General features: G+C 29.4%; 1 protein-coding gene across 1 annotated transcript in view; it reads left to right on the top strand.

Moving 5' to 3' along the window:
• The first annotated feature begins 6 nt into the window (after window positions 1–6).
• The window catches only part of LOC111683479 (zwei Ig domain protein zig-8-like), a 174536-nt gene continuing 158165 nt past the window's right edge, over window positions 7–16377 (top strand). Inside the window, exons 1-2 of the mRNA XM_046954033.1 lie at window positions 7–333; window positions 14175–14276. Coding sequence (XP_046809989.1) covers window positions 238–333; window positions 14175–14276 — 198 coding nt within the window. The 5' untranslated portion in view covers window positions 7–237. The remainder of the gene's footprint in view (window positions 334–14174; window positions 14277–16377) is intronic.

The raw sequence follows: 16377 nt of genomic DNA, 5'->3' as shown, positions 1-16377 counted from the left end.
AAAGGAAATGGGGTAAGGACAATTGATTCACCATTATACATCGAACAAGCAAAAGAAAGAAGTGAAAATAAATTGAATGTCGCCTCTACATCGAATACCAATGAACAGTTTCCGAATCGCTTATCTAATAGTCATGTAGCTCACAAAGTCATTGATTTAGTTAGCACCAATATTGAAAACAACTTTAACATCAATAATTCAAGTGAAACTCTAAACAAATCCGTATTTAATACGCCAATGTATTTTGGAACAGAAAACTCAACAGTTGTTGCGACGCAAATAGGTGCAACCGCACATATTCCATGTGTTGTCCACCATATAGGTGAATGCGTGGTAAGTTTTTCAAATATATTCAAAATTTTTGATTAAACATACATTCATACATATAATTAAAGAGATAAGTAATTATACATACAGGGTATATTGGGTTTGTGCTGGTGTTTGATGTATTATATCAACAAAAGTCTACAAAACATAATTTTATAGAACCTTAAATGACACTACCGATTTTTGTAATGATCGGGCTTCAGTTGACCCTAGCACCCATAGAAACTCCCCTTCAGAAAATGACTTGAAGGCCAAAAATCACACTAATAACACTTTTAAATTCTTCTTAAATTACTTTTGAAGTAGACTTAACTTCCCCTATCAACATTATAAGATGCTTGTCCAGTTTCAAGCTAAAATTTAATTTGTCCATCTAAATTTTAATTTTTTAGTACACTACAATAACTTGGCAATAATATTTATGTTCAAACATATTTGAACACAGTTTAAAATCTTATTTTGGTGCATGTGTTTGGTCATAAAAACTATTCGATTAGTTCACTTGAGTTACAAATAAATATTTATCGCTTAGTTTTTTTATGACAACCTTTAGTAAAGATAAGAATGCTAGCACTAAGATGCACGTTAATTCTCTTCTTTATGTAACGCATAGACATTATGAGATATAATTAGAAATAGATCATATTCTTATCACTAGCGCACTTGAAAACCCACCCTTAAATGGGTATATGATATTGATAAGATTGAATGCATAAAAAGATTGCATGAGGTCTTATCTTAGTTCTAAGTTAGTTTTAAGATTTTGTTTAATAGTTCTTAAGTTTTTAGTTTTAAAAATAAATTTAGTGTTATTCAAGATTCGTAAGAGTGCTTTACAACCACTCGCGGTCTTATAACATTCAGCGGTGAAATTTGTATTTTTACTTAATACAATTTTTACAATATATGTTGCACATCTGTTATGTGATTTACCTCTAACTAGACCAAATTTTTATTTCTTATTGTTTTGTTTTTATACCCACCATCAAAAAAGATGGGGGGTATATTGATTTTGTCATTCCGTGTGTAACACATCGAAATATTGCTCTAAGACCCCATAAAGTATATATAAAAATAAATACCTGGGAAGTGATACTATTTTTCTGAAAGGTTGATCCGAGTAGAACAAGAATATTTTTTTGAAATTTGCCAAACACCTCCAAAATGTTGAGTTACGGGTTCCTTTAAGCACTTATAAGTCATTAACATAGTGGAATCTGAATCGATTTTAAGTTTCTTTACGGATTTAGAAAGCAGAAGCTGAGGACAATATAATGACCAGGGAAATGTTTTCGGTTCTAAAAAAGTGTTTTAAGCGCTTTAAATATGCCGTAAAAAACTCAAAATATACTCTTAAAATTTAAAAAATATGCTCTAAAAATAAAATTTTGCATTATTTTTTAACATTGAAAAGCTCAAAAAGACAGAAATTGTAATGAAATAATAAATGTTTAGTGTTATATTTCATCCTACAAGAGTTTTATAATTGATTCATCTCATAGTTTGAAGAACTAGTTTAATAGAATTCCGTTTTACGTTCAGAGTGCTATATTCGGCTGTGCCGAATCTTATATACCCTTCACCATAGTGTATTTTAAACATAATTGATCTTACAGTCTAGTTAATAAAAACATTAAAAAAATTTGAGTCGATTTAAGCAGAATGTTTCGGCGGCGGCTCAAGCAACTAAATATAGTTCGGCGGCGGCTAAGCTCCGACTTGAAGCCGGTCGACTTCGACCTCTGATTCATTGCTGGTAAACATTGACGAGACGTAGATTTTGCTTTTGTTTATCGTAAAAAAATTGTTTTAAAAAGCACTTGGAAAAAATTTGTGTTAGTTTTAAATTTCAAACTTACATTATTCGCATAAAAATTATTGTACAATAACTCACAATCTACTCTCATATAATTGAAAACGTTTTCAATACTTTTTTCTATTCATTAAAAAATATATTTGCAAAACAAAAGGGAAAATTATTTTATTTTAACAAAAAATGCAAATCATATTTTTTTGCTGTGTATTTTTTGTATGTTTGGATTCCAAACATACAAAAAAATACACAGCTGAATAAAACCAAATACATCTACACACACACGTGTACATCTTTTTCTATGTACAGTGTTTTTGTTCCTTTTTCAGCAATTTTTTGATGAAATTTTCAGGGGTTGCCTCGGATTTTTGCTCATATCTCCGTTATTTACCTACCGATTTTGCTGATTTTAAATAGCGATCTTCTCGAAAGCATGTCTAATAGAATTATTGAAGATTCGGATCTCGCCGATATCTGGAGTTCTCTAAAAACTGATTTCCACAGACAGACAGACGGACATGGCTTAATCGACTCCGCTATCTATAAGGATCAAGAATATATATATATATATACTTTATAGAGTCGGAAAATTATATTATAGAAATTACAAACGGAATGAAAAACTTATATATACCCTCCTCACGAAGGTGAAGGGTATAAAAATGGATTGGTCGCATAAAATCAAAAGTAATAGGTTTTATGTCTGATTTAAAATGTAATGCTTTATTGAAGAAAAAACTATAAAATTGGTTTTCGTGAGAGTAATGTATTTTTTGCAGTTTTTAAGTTCTACAAACGAATTTTTTCAAAATTGTAAAATAGGCTGAAAAATTAAAAATAATAAAATTAAATTTTATTTTTTTAAATAAAGTTTTGAAAATGTACAAAAACAAAAAAAGCGAAAACATCAAAATATGCACTAAAAGAGTAAAATATGCTCTAAAAACTCGAAAATATGCCGAAAATATGTCAAATCAAGCAAAATTATGCTTTTATGGGTAAAATATGCAAAAAATATGTTCTAACAAATCAATGCCAAAATTCTTAAATTGGTCTGAAACGTATAAATTAAAAACTGCAAAAAATACATTACTCTCACGAAAACCAATTTTATAGTTTTTTCTTCAATAAAGCATTACATTTTAAATCAGACATAAAACCTATTACTTTTGATTTCATGCGACCAATCCATTTTTATACGCTTCACCTTCGTGAGGAGGGTATATATAAGTTTTTCATTCCGTTTGTAATTTCTATAATATAATTTTCCGACTCTATAAAGTATATATATATATATTCTTGATCCTTATAGATAGCGAAGTCGATTAAGCCATGTCCGTCTGTCTGTCTGTGGAAATCAGTTTTTAGAGGACCCCAGATATCGGCGAGATCCGAATCTTCAATAATTCTATTAGACATGCTTTCGAGAAGATCGCTATTTAAAATCAGCAAAATCGGTAGGTAAATAACGGATATATGAGCAAAAATCCGAGGCAACCTCTGAAAATTTCATCAAAAAATTGTTAAAAAAGCAACAAAAACACTGTACATAGAAAAAGATGTACACGTGTGTGTGTAGATGTATTTGGTTTTATTCAGCTGTGTATTTTTTTGTATGTTTGGAATCCAAACATACAAAAAATACACAGCAAAAAAATATGATTTGCATTTTTTGTTAAAATAAAATAATTTTCCCTTTTGTTTTGCAAATATATTTTTTAATGAATAGAAAAAAGTATTTAAAACGTTTTTATTAACTAGACTGTAAGAAACATTCTGCTTAAATCGACTCAAATTTTTTTAATGTTTTTATTAACTAGACTGTAAGATCAATTATGTTTAAAATTCACTATGGTGAAGGGTATATAAGATTCGGCACAGCCGAATATAGCACTCTGAACGTAAAACGGAATTCTATTAAACTAGTTCTTCAAACTATGAGATGAATCAATTATAAAAATCTTGTAGGATGAAATATAACACTAAACATTTATTATTTCATTACAATTTCTGTCTTTTTGAGCTTTTCAATGTTAAAAAATAATGAAAAATTTTGTTTTTAGAGCATATTTTTTAAATTTTAAGAGTATATTTTGAGTTTTTTACGGCATATTTAAAGCGCTTAAAACACTTTTTTAGAACCGAAAACATTTCCCTGTTCATTATATTGTCCTCAGCTTCTGCTTTCTAAATCCGTAAAGAAACTTAAAATCGATTCAGATTCCACTAAGTTAATGACTTATAAGTGCTTAAAGGTAGGAACCCGTAACTCAACATTTTGGAGGTGTTTGGCAAATTTCAAAAAAATATTCTTGTTCTACTCGGATCAAACTTTCAGAAAAATAGTATCACTTCCCAGGTATTTATTTTTGTCGCATTGTGTTATATAAACATACTTTTTTCGGTTCAGTCTGTCACATACATATTTGCTTATTCATATGTTTGTAAGAATTAAAATTAAATACTAACAAGTAAGAGTGTTATATTCGGCTATGCCGAATCTTTTATACCCACCATCAAATCACTGATATATGAATGAACTTTGATATTTTGAATATTTTATTATTATATATCGATATTAATAAGAACATCAGGGTAACATTTGAAAGGGGTCCATTGATGGGGGTTTTACTATTGACAGTGCTAATTTTTATAGCGAGTAGAGGTATTTATACATACATATATGGACCAATTCTTATAAAAGTCTGAAGATTTCAGTTCCTTATTTGTTTAAAATTTCATCGACCTACTTGTATTTTGAAGCCATTAAGAAGCATTAAAGTCATAAAATATGGTAGTGAGAGTTTAAATCAAAATTGTTTTATGTCGAGTTGCATTGCGGTATTCGTATTTTTGGCGTCATTTTCTGGGGGGAATTTATATGGGGGACTGATCCTCATAAAAATTGATAGAAAGATTTCGGTTCCTATAAAAGAGATAGAGATATTAGCTTACACGAAACTAGTTTATGTCGAATTTCATAAATCTACTAGTATTTTTAAGCCATTACTGAGCTTTAAAGTCATTTCCTGAAGGGTCCTTATATGGGGGTAGCGTCAATTATAGACCGATCTCCGTAAAATTTTGTAGAACGATCTTGGTTACTACAGGTCAGGTTTATATCGAATTTCATCGCTTTATTCGCTTTATATTGTTTTACTCGTTTTTTTTTTGATGGGGACATTATATGGGGGTAGGTCAATTAAGTCTCGATCCACATAAAATTAAGTTAAGAGTTTTTGACTGGCAAGAAACTTAATTGAATTTTATTACTATACTCTTATTTTTAAGCCAGTAATGGGCCTTAAAGTATTTTCTGATAGGGACCTTATGTTGGGGTTAGGGCCTGTTCCACATAAAATTTGGTAAAGAGATTTTGGCTTGTGAAAAACTTACTTCTGTGAAATTTTATCGATATACTCGTATTTTTAAGGCAGTAATGAGCGTTAAAGTATTTTTATGGAGGGGACCTTATATGGGGGGTAGGGTCAATTATAGACCGATCCACATAAAATTTGGTGGAAAGGTTTTGGTTCCTAAGATACATACTTATGTCAAATTTCTTCGCTATATTAGTATTTTTACGCCCATAATTAACGTTAAAGTCGTTTTCTTAAGGGGGCCTTATATGGGAGGAAGGGTCAATTGTGAACCGATCCACATAAAATTTGGTAAATTTTACTTCTGTGTAATTTCATTGCTATAATCCGATTTTTTAGCCAGTAATGAGCATTAAAGAAATTTTATGGGGGGACTTCTTATGGGGGGTAGGGTCAACTATGGACCGATCCACATAAAATTTGGTAGAGAGATATTTCCTAGTATAAAACTTATTTCTGGGAAATTTGGCTAGTATAAAACTTACTTCTGTTAAATTTCATCGCTTTAGTCGTATTTTTAAGCCAGTAATGAGCGTTTTAGTAATTTTATGGAGGGTCTTTATATGAGGGGTAGGGTCAATTATGAACGATCCACATAAAATTTCATAAAGTTTTTTTTGGCTGGTAAGATACTTCGTTATATAAAATTTCATCGCTATATTCGTTTGTTTAAGCCAGTAATGAGCGTTAAAGTCATTTTTTGAAGGGGACCTTATATGGGGGGTAGGGTCAATTATGGACCGATCCACATAAAATTTCATAGATAGGTTTTGGTTAGCAAAAAACTTACTTATGCCAAATTTCATCGCTATACTTGTATTTTTAAGAGAGTAATGAGCGTTAAAGTCATTTTCTGAAGGGAACATTATATAGGGGGGAGCGTCAATTATGGACCGATATACATAAAATTTGGTTCAGAGATATTGACTTACATGAAACTTATGTGTGTCGAATTTCATCGCTATATTCCCATTTTTAAGCCAGTAATCAGCTATTTAGTAATTTTCTAAAGGGGACCTTATATGGGGGGTAGGGCCAAATATGGTCCTATGTCCGCCATAATGCAGAATTATTTTTCAGACGTCAAAAAACTGACCTATGCGAAATTTTGTGCTATTTGCTTCATAAACAACGAATTTGTGAATATATGAAGCTATTTATACAATATTCCGGTGGGTACAGTTGTATGGGGGCTATGTGAAATCGTTGACCGATTTTGCCCATTTTCAATACCAAACATTTCTGATCAATAAAATATATTTTGGGAAAATTTCATCTCAATAACTCTTATTTTGTGGACGCTATCGTGCCAACAACAGACAGACGGACATGGCTAGATCGTCTTAGAATCTTACGAGGTCCCAGAATATATATACTTTATGGGGTCTTAGAGCAATATTTCGATGTGTTACACACGGAATGACAAAATCAATATACCCCCCATCTTTTTTGATGGTGGGTATAAAAACAAAACAATAAGAAATAAAAATTTGGTCTAGTTAGAGGTAATTCATATAACAGATGTGCAACATATATTGTAAAAAATGTATTAAGTAAAAATACAAATTTCACCGCTGAATGTTATAAGACCGCGAGTGGTTGTAAAGCACTCTTACGAATCTTGAATAACACTAAATTTATTTTTAAAACTAAAAACTTAAGAACTATTAAACAAAATCTTAAAACTAACTTAGAACTAAGATAAGACCTCATGCAATCTTTTTATGCATTCAATCTTATCAATATCATATACCCATTTAAGGGTGGGTTTTCAAGTGCGCTAGTGATAAGAATATGATCTATTTCTAATTATATCTCATAATGTCTATGCGTTACATAAAGAAGAGAATTAACGTGCATCTTAGTGCTAGCATTCTTATCTTTACTAAAGGTTGTCATAAAAAAACTAAGCGATAAATATTTATTTGTAACTCAAGTGAACTAATCGAATAGTTTTTATGACCAAACACATGCACCAAAATAAGATTTTAAACTGTGTTCAAATATGTTTGAACATAAATATTATTGCCAAGTTATTGTAGTGTACTAAAAAATTAAAATTTAGATGGACAAATTAAATTTTAGCTTGAAACTGGACAAGCATCTTATAATGTTGATAGGGGAAGTTAAGTCTACTTCAAAAGTATTTTAAGAAGAATTTAAAAGTGTTATTAGTGTGATTTTTGGACTTCAAGTCATTTTCTGAAGGGGAGTTTCTATGGGTGCTAGGGTCAACTAAAGCCCGATCTTTACAAAAATCGGTAGTGTCATTAAAGGTTCTATAAAATTATGTTTTGTAGACTTTTGTTGATATAATACAACAAACACCAGCACAAACCCAATATACCCTGTATGTATAATTACTTATCTCTTTAATTATATGTATGAATGTTTTCCAATATTTTGGTAATGATTATTTTCGCGAGTCATCATTTGATTTCGAATTATTTTGTTTTCACTTCCCTTAGCTATGTTACTTAGACCTGGTTCACACTAGGAAACTTTTTTTGGGAAACTTTCGATTTTGTGTGTGAGAGAAAGAGATGGTTGATAGTTATTTCTCTTTCTTTCACACACAAAAATCAAAAGTTTCCCAAAAAAGTTTCCTAGTCTGAATTAGGTCTATATAAAATACTTTCAAAAAACATCTTTAAACTTGGACAACGGTGTAAAATTAAATAAACAAGTAAGAGTGCTATATTCACCATAGTGTATTTTAAACATCTTTTATAAATTTTAAATTTTTTTTCCCGACTACATTATTATTACATCAAAAGCTAAACAAAAAGAACAACAACAACGCTAAACGAAATAAAACACAAAATACGCAAGACATCTAAACACACATAACGAAAAACACAGAAAAACAAAAATAACAACGCAATGATGAAATTTTCAGAGGTTGGCTCGGATTTTTGCTCATATCTAAGTTATTTACCGACCGATTTTGCTGATTTTAAATAGCGATCTTTTCGAAAGCATGTCTAATAGAATTATTGAAGATTCAGATCTCGCCGATATCTGGGGTCCTCTAAAAACTGATTTCAACAGACAGACGGACATGGCTTAATCGACTCCGCTATCTATAAGGATCCAGAATATACATACTTTATAGGGTCGGAAAATTATATTATAGAAATTACAAACGAAATGACAAACTTATATATACCCTTCTCACGAAGGTGAAGGGTATAAAAATATGTTTGCTGATGAAATGCACACATATTTCTCCAGGTTACTTAATCGTTATATATGTCATTATCAGAGAAACCAAAATATGCAAATGCATGTTTTTTGTGGTGCGTCGTATGGACTCATGGATAAGATATTTATTTATACGTTTCAGACCAATTTAAGAATTTTGGCATTGATTTGTTAGAACATATTTTTGCATATTTTACCCGTAAAAGCACAATTTTGCTTGATTTGACATATTTTCGGCATATTTTCGAGTTTTTAGAGCATATTTTACTCTTTTAGTGCATATTTTGATGTTTTCGCTTTTTTTGTTTTTGTACATTTTCAAAACTTTATTTAAAAAAAATAAAATTTAATTTTATTATTTTTAATTTTTCAGCCTATTTTACAATTTTGAAAAAATTCGTTTGTAGAACTTAAAAACTGCAAAAAATACATTACTCTCACGAAAACCAATTTTATAGTTTTTTCTTCAATAAAGCATTACATTTTAAATCAGACATAAAACCTATTACTTTTGATTTCATGCGACCAATCCATTTTTATACGCTTCACCTTCGTGAGGAGGGTATATATAAGTTTTTCATTCCGTTTGTAATTTCTATAATATAATTTTCCGACTCTATAAAGTATATATATATATATTCTTGATCCTTATAGATAGCGGCGGAGTCGATTAAGCCATGTCCGTCTGTCTGTTGAAATCAGTTTTTAGAGGACCCCAGATATCGACGAGATCCGAATCTTCAATAATTCTATTAGACATGCTTTCGAAAAGATCGCTATTTAAAATCAGCAAAATCGGTCGGTAAATAACATAGATATGAGCAAAAATCCGAGCCAACCTCTGAAAATTTCATCAAAAAATGTCATATTTTTTTCATGCTTTGTTATAAAAGCAACAACAACACTGTATATTAGAAAAAGATATACACGTGTGTGTGTAGATGTATTTTGTTTTATTCAGCTGTGTATTTTTTTGTATGTTTGGATGCTGTTGGCGTCATTGCGTTGTTATTTTTGTTTTTCTGTGTTTTTCGTTATGTGTGTTTAGATGTCTTGTGTATTTTGTGTTTTATTTCGTTTAGCGTTGTTGTTGTTCTTTTTGTTTAGCTTTTGATGTAATAATAATGTAGTCGGGAAAAAATTTAAAATTTATAAAAGATGTTTAAAATACACTATGGTGAATATAGCACTCTTACTTGTTTATTTAATTTTACACCGTTGTCCAAGTTTAAAGATGTTTTTTGAAAGTATTTTATATAGACCTAATTCAGACTAGGAAACTTTTTGGGAAACTTTTGATTTTTGTGTGTGAAAGAAAGAGAAATAACTATCAACCATCTCTTTCTCTCACACACAAAATCGAAAGTTTCTCGAAAAAAAGTTTCCTAGTGTGAACCAGGTCTAAGTAACATAGCTAAGGGAAGTGAAAACAAAATAATTCGAAATCAAATGATGACTCGCGAAAATAATCATTACCAAAATATTGGAAATTGTATTCTCTACAAAAGTTGTAATAACATATAAAATCGTACAACGAACAATAATCGCGATACATGCAAAGATTTGATACATATAACATCTCATTTCCACTGTATCATTGGAATGATTGCCTTTATACAGGTAAATATCCCTGAAGTTATGGATGCAATGCTTACATTCGCTAGACGGTATAATTGGTCAAAGCAGACGGCGGCGCTAGTATTGTTCTGACAACGAAGATTTTCGGCAAATTAGACCTTTTGATTTTGTGTGTGGGAGAAAGAGATGGTTGATATTTCTTTCACTTTCTCTCACACACAAAAATCAAAAGTTTACCAATAAAAGTTTCTCAGTGTGAACCAGGTGTAACATGTATACAACACAAATATTTTATTTATTTAGTTGCTTGACAGCAGTGTTGTCAATTATTTTATACTAAAACGCGCCGTCCATTCACTCAAATCGCACTAAAAAGCGCTAAAATTATATTTTTACACAGTCTTAAAAATATAGTATTTAGCTAATATTTGTTTATTAAAAAAATGAAATATTTAATAAATATAAAATTGATATTTTATTAATTTATTAATCAAATAAATTAAACCGTTTGATACAGAATTTTTTAAAAATCAATTAACAAGGTGATTAAAACAATCAAATTATTAATCGATTACACACAACGTTAAAGGAATATTAGACCTTTAAAAATGCGTTCAGCATTTACAAAAATTATCACTTTATTGTCACAATTTAACATATAAAGTGTTTCATAAATTGTCAAGAAACTTGAATATTATATGCCTAAAATTTTATTGACTATTTAAGAATTATAAATATTGCTAGCACAAAAATTTAAAATAAAATATTAAAAATAAATCTAAAATAGAAAAGTAACATTTTTTTCAATCAATTAAAAAATTAATTGAATTAATTAAAAATTTAATCAAAACTTTACACTTAAGTTTCAAACAGTTTCAAAAAACGAGATAATTAAGACAAATACAAATTTGTTTAAATAAAAAATAATGAAAATTAAAACACGTTAATTGAAAATAAACTACAGATAATTTTTTCTGTGTAAAAGATCTTTGAATTACTCATAATTTGGTAAGTTTAGAAAAAGGAACTTTAATAAATTTGTACAGCAGAGTACTGTTTTATTGTTAAACTAGAATAATTGTATGCTTTTAAAAAGATTTTTCATTTCTTGAAAAAAGCGCTTATTTAGCGCCTTTTTCCAAAAAAGCGTTAAAAGGAAAAAATGCGACTTATGGATTGTTAAAAGGCGCTAAATCTAGCACATAAAGCGCTAAATTGGCAACGCTGCTTGACAGTATTAAACAAAGTATGACCTTTTTCACACTGGAAACTTTAGTTGAGAAACTTTTGATTTTGTGTACGAGAGAAAGAGATGGTTGATATTTCTATCTTTTTCTCTCACACACAAAAATTAAAACTTTCCCCAAAAAGTTTCCTAATGTGAACCAGATCTATGATGTCGCTTTGTTGAAGAAATTGCAAACACAACTTCAAAAAACAAAAACAACTAGCAAAACCAAGAGCATAACCCAGCAGTTCGACAAAGAGTCAATGCATACGAAAAATAATGTAATTTTCACTAATAGTTAACAACCTGGATGACTGTAATTCGTATGTTTTGGGTCATTCGTCACGAATGTACCCTTTGTAATCGAGAATGAAGACCGTCGTCACTTTAGTTTCCTCTTTGTAAGCGGGAGCGAAGACAATCGTCTCTTTAATGCCCTCAAGTAACCTAGAGATTCTACTCTTAAAAGTTGTTTTTTTTTTTACTTCCGAAAGAAGTTATTTTACCCATCTCTTGGAGAAATGATTAATACTTTCTACTAATATGCCACCATCTGGTGGACTCAAATTTATATCTTTCGGGCCAATCGTCACATTATTGTCCCATAGTATTCTAGAGAGTAGAAATTTTTAAATTTTAGTTCCATTAATATCTTACCACCTGGTTGACTCTAATTCGTATGTTTTTGGTCTTTCGTCACAAATAAACTCTTTGTAATCGAGAATGAAGACAGTCTTCTTTAGTGCCCCCTTTGTAAGCGAGAGCGGAGGCAATCGTCTCTTTACTGTCTCTTTGTAGGGTGTAGAGTGACGATTGACTTCCTAGTGGGACAAGCCCATGTTAAAATGGTCGGTCACCTAGGTAGTCAGGTGGCTAGGGGCCACCACAAGTGTTAGGCAAAATTTTTTTTCTAACCAAAATTCGAATAAAAAGTAACCAAATTAAGAAAAAAGTAAACAAAATTATTTTTATTTGTTTTATGTTTACATTTGGACATCAAAATAACAAATTCATTTTCTGAAGTGGAACTATGTTATAATTATTATTATGGAGACAGGGTGAAATCGTTGACCGATATTTCGCATCTCGATACCAATAAAACTGGTTCAAAAAAATATTTTGGCAAAATATTTCAGTTTTCTATCTTGTTTCTTTTCGACTCTAACGTGTTTTCAACAATATATATGTCTCTTCGCAGATTCGTTAACAAATGCAATTAATATTTATTTTAAAAAATAACTGAGTTTTTTACGCGTTTTAGCGCAATTTAAAAATACTCCACATATGACTTTTTGGAAAGCAATTTTAAATTATAAAATTCTTATCATTTTATGTACAGATTTGGAGATTTCGTTCGAAATTTGGGTTTAAATTATAATACCATGTAGCGGATGTTAGCATATCTTCAGCAATATTTGTAAACGTAATCTATCCAAATTATCCGACAAATTGACCAAAATATAGAATTTAAGACGGAAAAATAAAAACTAGTATACAACATCATCTAGAAAATGTAAATAAAGAACTAAAAGTCATGGTGAGATAGTAGAAGTCAAAGGTCATCATCTTTTCATATATCGCGATTATTGTTCGTCGTACGAGTTTAGATGTAATTACAATTTTGTATTTTTTCATATAAGTATCGCGAGTTTTTACTTAAAAATAGAAATATTAAAGGAAGGACGGACGTGTTTGAATAGACCCAAAAATTGATTTTAAGTTCATGGATGCACCAAAAGGAGAGAGAGGATTCATTATTCACGGTGTTAGATTGACTAGTGTAAATAAAACAATATTACGGTGTGTTATGATTTTTATCAACTCATTTAATCACTTTTGCTAAATCCTAACCAATTAAGATATCGAAAAATAACTTTGTGTATAACCAGTAGATGTATAACTTGCATTAATAAGCAAATTTCGAATAGTAAAAAAAATTCCACATATTACCAAAATTCAAAATAGCACGATATGTATATTTACATAATTGATTTAAAAATAGAGATAAAAGAAGTTTTTTTTAATTTTATTTTTGGAATAAAAGCAAACAACATTTAGTTCAATTGTTTGCAAAAAGTAACCAAAACGAAAAAATAATTCACATGTACACATGCAAAATCAAAATAACCAATTTTGGTTAATAATAACCAAAGTGGCAACACTGCTTCTAAACCTTATGAAATATGGCAGCTAATTTCCCGTCAATTTTAAATTACGATTAGTTTAACTCACTATTACGAAAATAAGAAACAAATTTGTAACAAAATAATTTTATTTTGTAAAGTTAAAAATAATTTTGATACGAAAAAAAATCGTTACTTTCGTTTAATATTACATGCCTTAAAATTTTTTTTTGTTAAATGAAAGAAAGTTTCTTAATATATACGAAACAAAGTATTACGACAGGTTTTCGTACTTTTGTAAAATTAGAAAAATGTTTGTATATATGTATTACAAATTTTTTTTCGTAAAGTTAATCATGGATTTAATTTCAGTGTATATATCCAAAAAACTACAAATTCCAAAAAATAAGTTTTATTTATTCTAAACTATATATTTGCTAAAAATATCACATAAAAGATAGGAAAATAATTCGACAATTTAAATACACAAAAGCACTACTTCTAACTTCTTCTCTTTGCAGGTTTCATGGATCAGAAAAAAGGACTATCACTTATTGACTGTTGGATTGACCACATATAGCAGTGATGAGAGATTTAGCGCAACACATCTTAAACATTCAGAGGTATTATATATAATAACATTTTATAACAAAAATCAAAAAATAAGTAAAAGAGTAAAGTTACCATTCACTTTAGTGCACTTTAAACAAGTTATACCAACTTCACACGAAGAGTTAAACACCCTATAAAAATTCATTCGTAGGTAATTCAAACGGAATTATACCAGTTTCCATCAATTCGGCCTCTAAATGACGATAGCTAATTAATCTGTTTCTACGACACATTCGTAATTCGTTTTGACAGTTCAACGCCATGTTGTTACACTCTACAATACTTTAGTGGGGAGGGTATATTGGGTTTGTGCTGATGTTTGCAACGCACAATAATATTGGTCATATACTCATCTTAAAGTATACCAATCGGCTCAGAATCATTTTCTGAGTCGATTTAGCTATGTCTTGTAATCAAACTACAGGTTGCAATTTTGAAGATAATTCAATGAAAGCGCCAATAGGGCTTGTAAACCTTGTAATCAAACTACAGGTCGCAGTTTTGGAGATTATTTCACCTAGCCCTCAAACAACTGAACCCCCGAAAAGTAATTATCTTCAAAGATTAAATAAATAAAATAAAAAAGTTCTCATATTTTACATTATAATACTATTTTAGGATAAATAACAACTATCTATTATACCCTTCACATTCGTAAGAAGGGTATATATAAGTTTGTCATTCCGTTTGTAATTTCTATAATATAATTTTCCGACCCTATAAAGTGTATATATTCTGGATCCTTATAGATAGCGAATTGGATTAAGCCATTTTGTTTTTCTGTGTTTTTCGTTATGTATATTTAGATGTCTTGTGTATTTTGTTTTTTATTTCGTTTAGCGTTGAATGAACAACATAATGTTTTGCTTTTGGTGTAATATTAATGTAATCGGGAAAAAATTTTTAAAATTAATACATATGTTTTAAATACACTATAGTGAAGGGTATATAAGATTCGACACAGCCGAATATAGCACTCTTACTTGCTTTTAATTAAAAATGTTTTTATATTAAATTTCTTCTCTCTCTCTCTCTTAATTGGTTTAGGAGTTATTATATTAATTATAGGTACTTTTTTAGTTACTAATATTCTTAAGTTTTTGAAAGTGTATAACTCCTTAATTAGTAAAAAAAACAAACAAAAAATAGTATTGCGGTATTATTGTCAAAATCAATATTTTTTTTTATTTTTTTAAACAATAAATAAATTAATTAATAAATTTTTATTATTTTACTTTTTAAGAAAAGAGTAGCTAAAATTGTACTCCCAATTAAAATATTTTTAACCGAATTAAAATATAAAGATAAGTTATATATGTCTTATTTTATCACGCCGTTCAATTAAAAATGTCGATTATTTGCAGAAAATGTAAAAAATGGATCTGACCGTTTAAACTTTGGTGGGAAATGTATTGGTCATAAGAGAACTCTAATTTTATTGCTTCCTAAAGTATAACAGACAATTTCAATAAATACAAAAGTATGTACAGTGGACGTCCAATAGTACGTACCCTCTTTATTACGAATGTCCAATAATACGAATGGCAAAATTGTTGCATTGTCTACTCTATAGTACGAATAAAGTCACAAATTTTTTGTTCGATAGTACGAATAACGCATTTTTATTGGAATTTTGGTTTTATTTACGTATGAATGAAGTTTTTATTATGTTTTTATTTTATTATTTCGGTATCATTCACCTTTAGCTCAGTAATTTTGAAGTTTTTTTTATATTTATTACAAGTGTTTTTTGTTTTTAAAAGTCCTAACACACAATTTACTGCATGTAAATTAGCATTACTATATGTGATCCCTTAAATATTCCAAGTTTTTAAGAGAAAATTTTAAATTATAGAATTGTTTTTGAAAGTGATATATTCCAATCAAGTTTCTAATAAAAGTTTTATGTAATCTGAACATGTTTAATACATTTTAGAACATATGTATATGTACATGCAAATTATCTTTGGCGCACATATTTTTAAAAAAACATTAAAATTTAAGACCTTCTATATCTCATTTCAACCATTGGACTCACGATACTTTCAAAATTAACAATTCGTATACGTAAATATGTCCCTTTTATGCCTGTTTATGTACAGGAAATTTATT

This window comes from Lucilia cuprina, chromosome 6 (assembly GCF_022045245.1).
Source record: "Lucilia cuprina isolate Lc7/37 chromosome 6, ASM2204524v1, whole genome shotgun sequence".
In the NCBI taxonomy this organism is placed as follows: domain Eukaryota; kingdom Metazoa; phylum Arthropoda; class Insecta; order Diptera; family Calliphoridae; genus Lucilia; species Lucilia cuprina.
The sequence above is the reverse complement of the archived record's forward strand: the minus strand, read 5'-3'. Positions and strand labels throughout refer to the sequence as shown.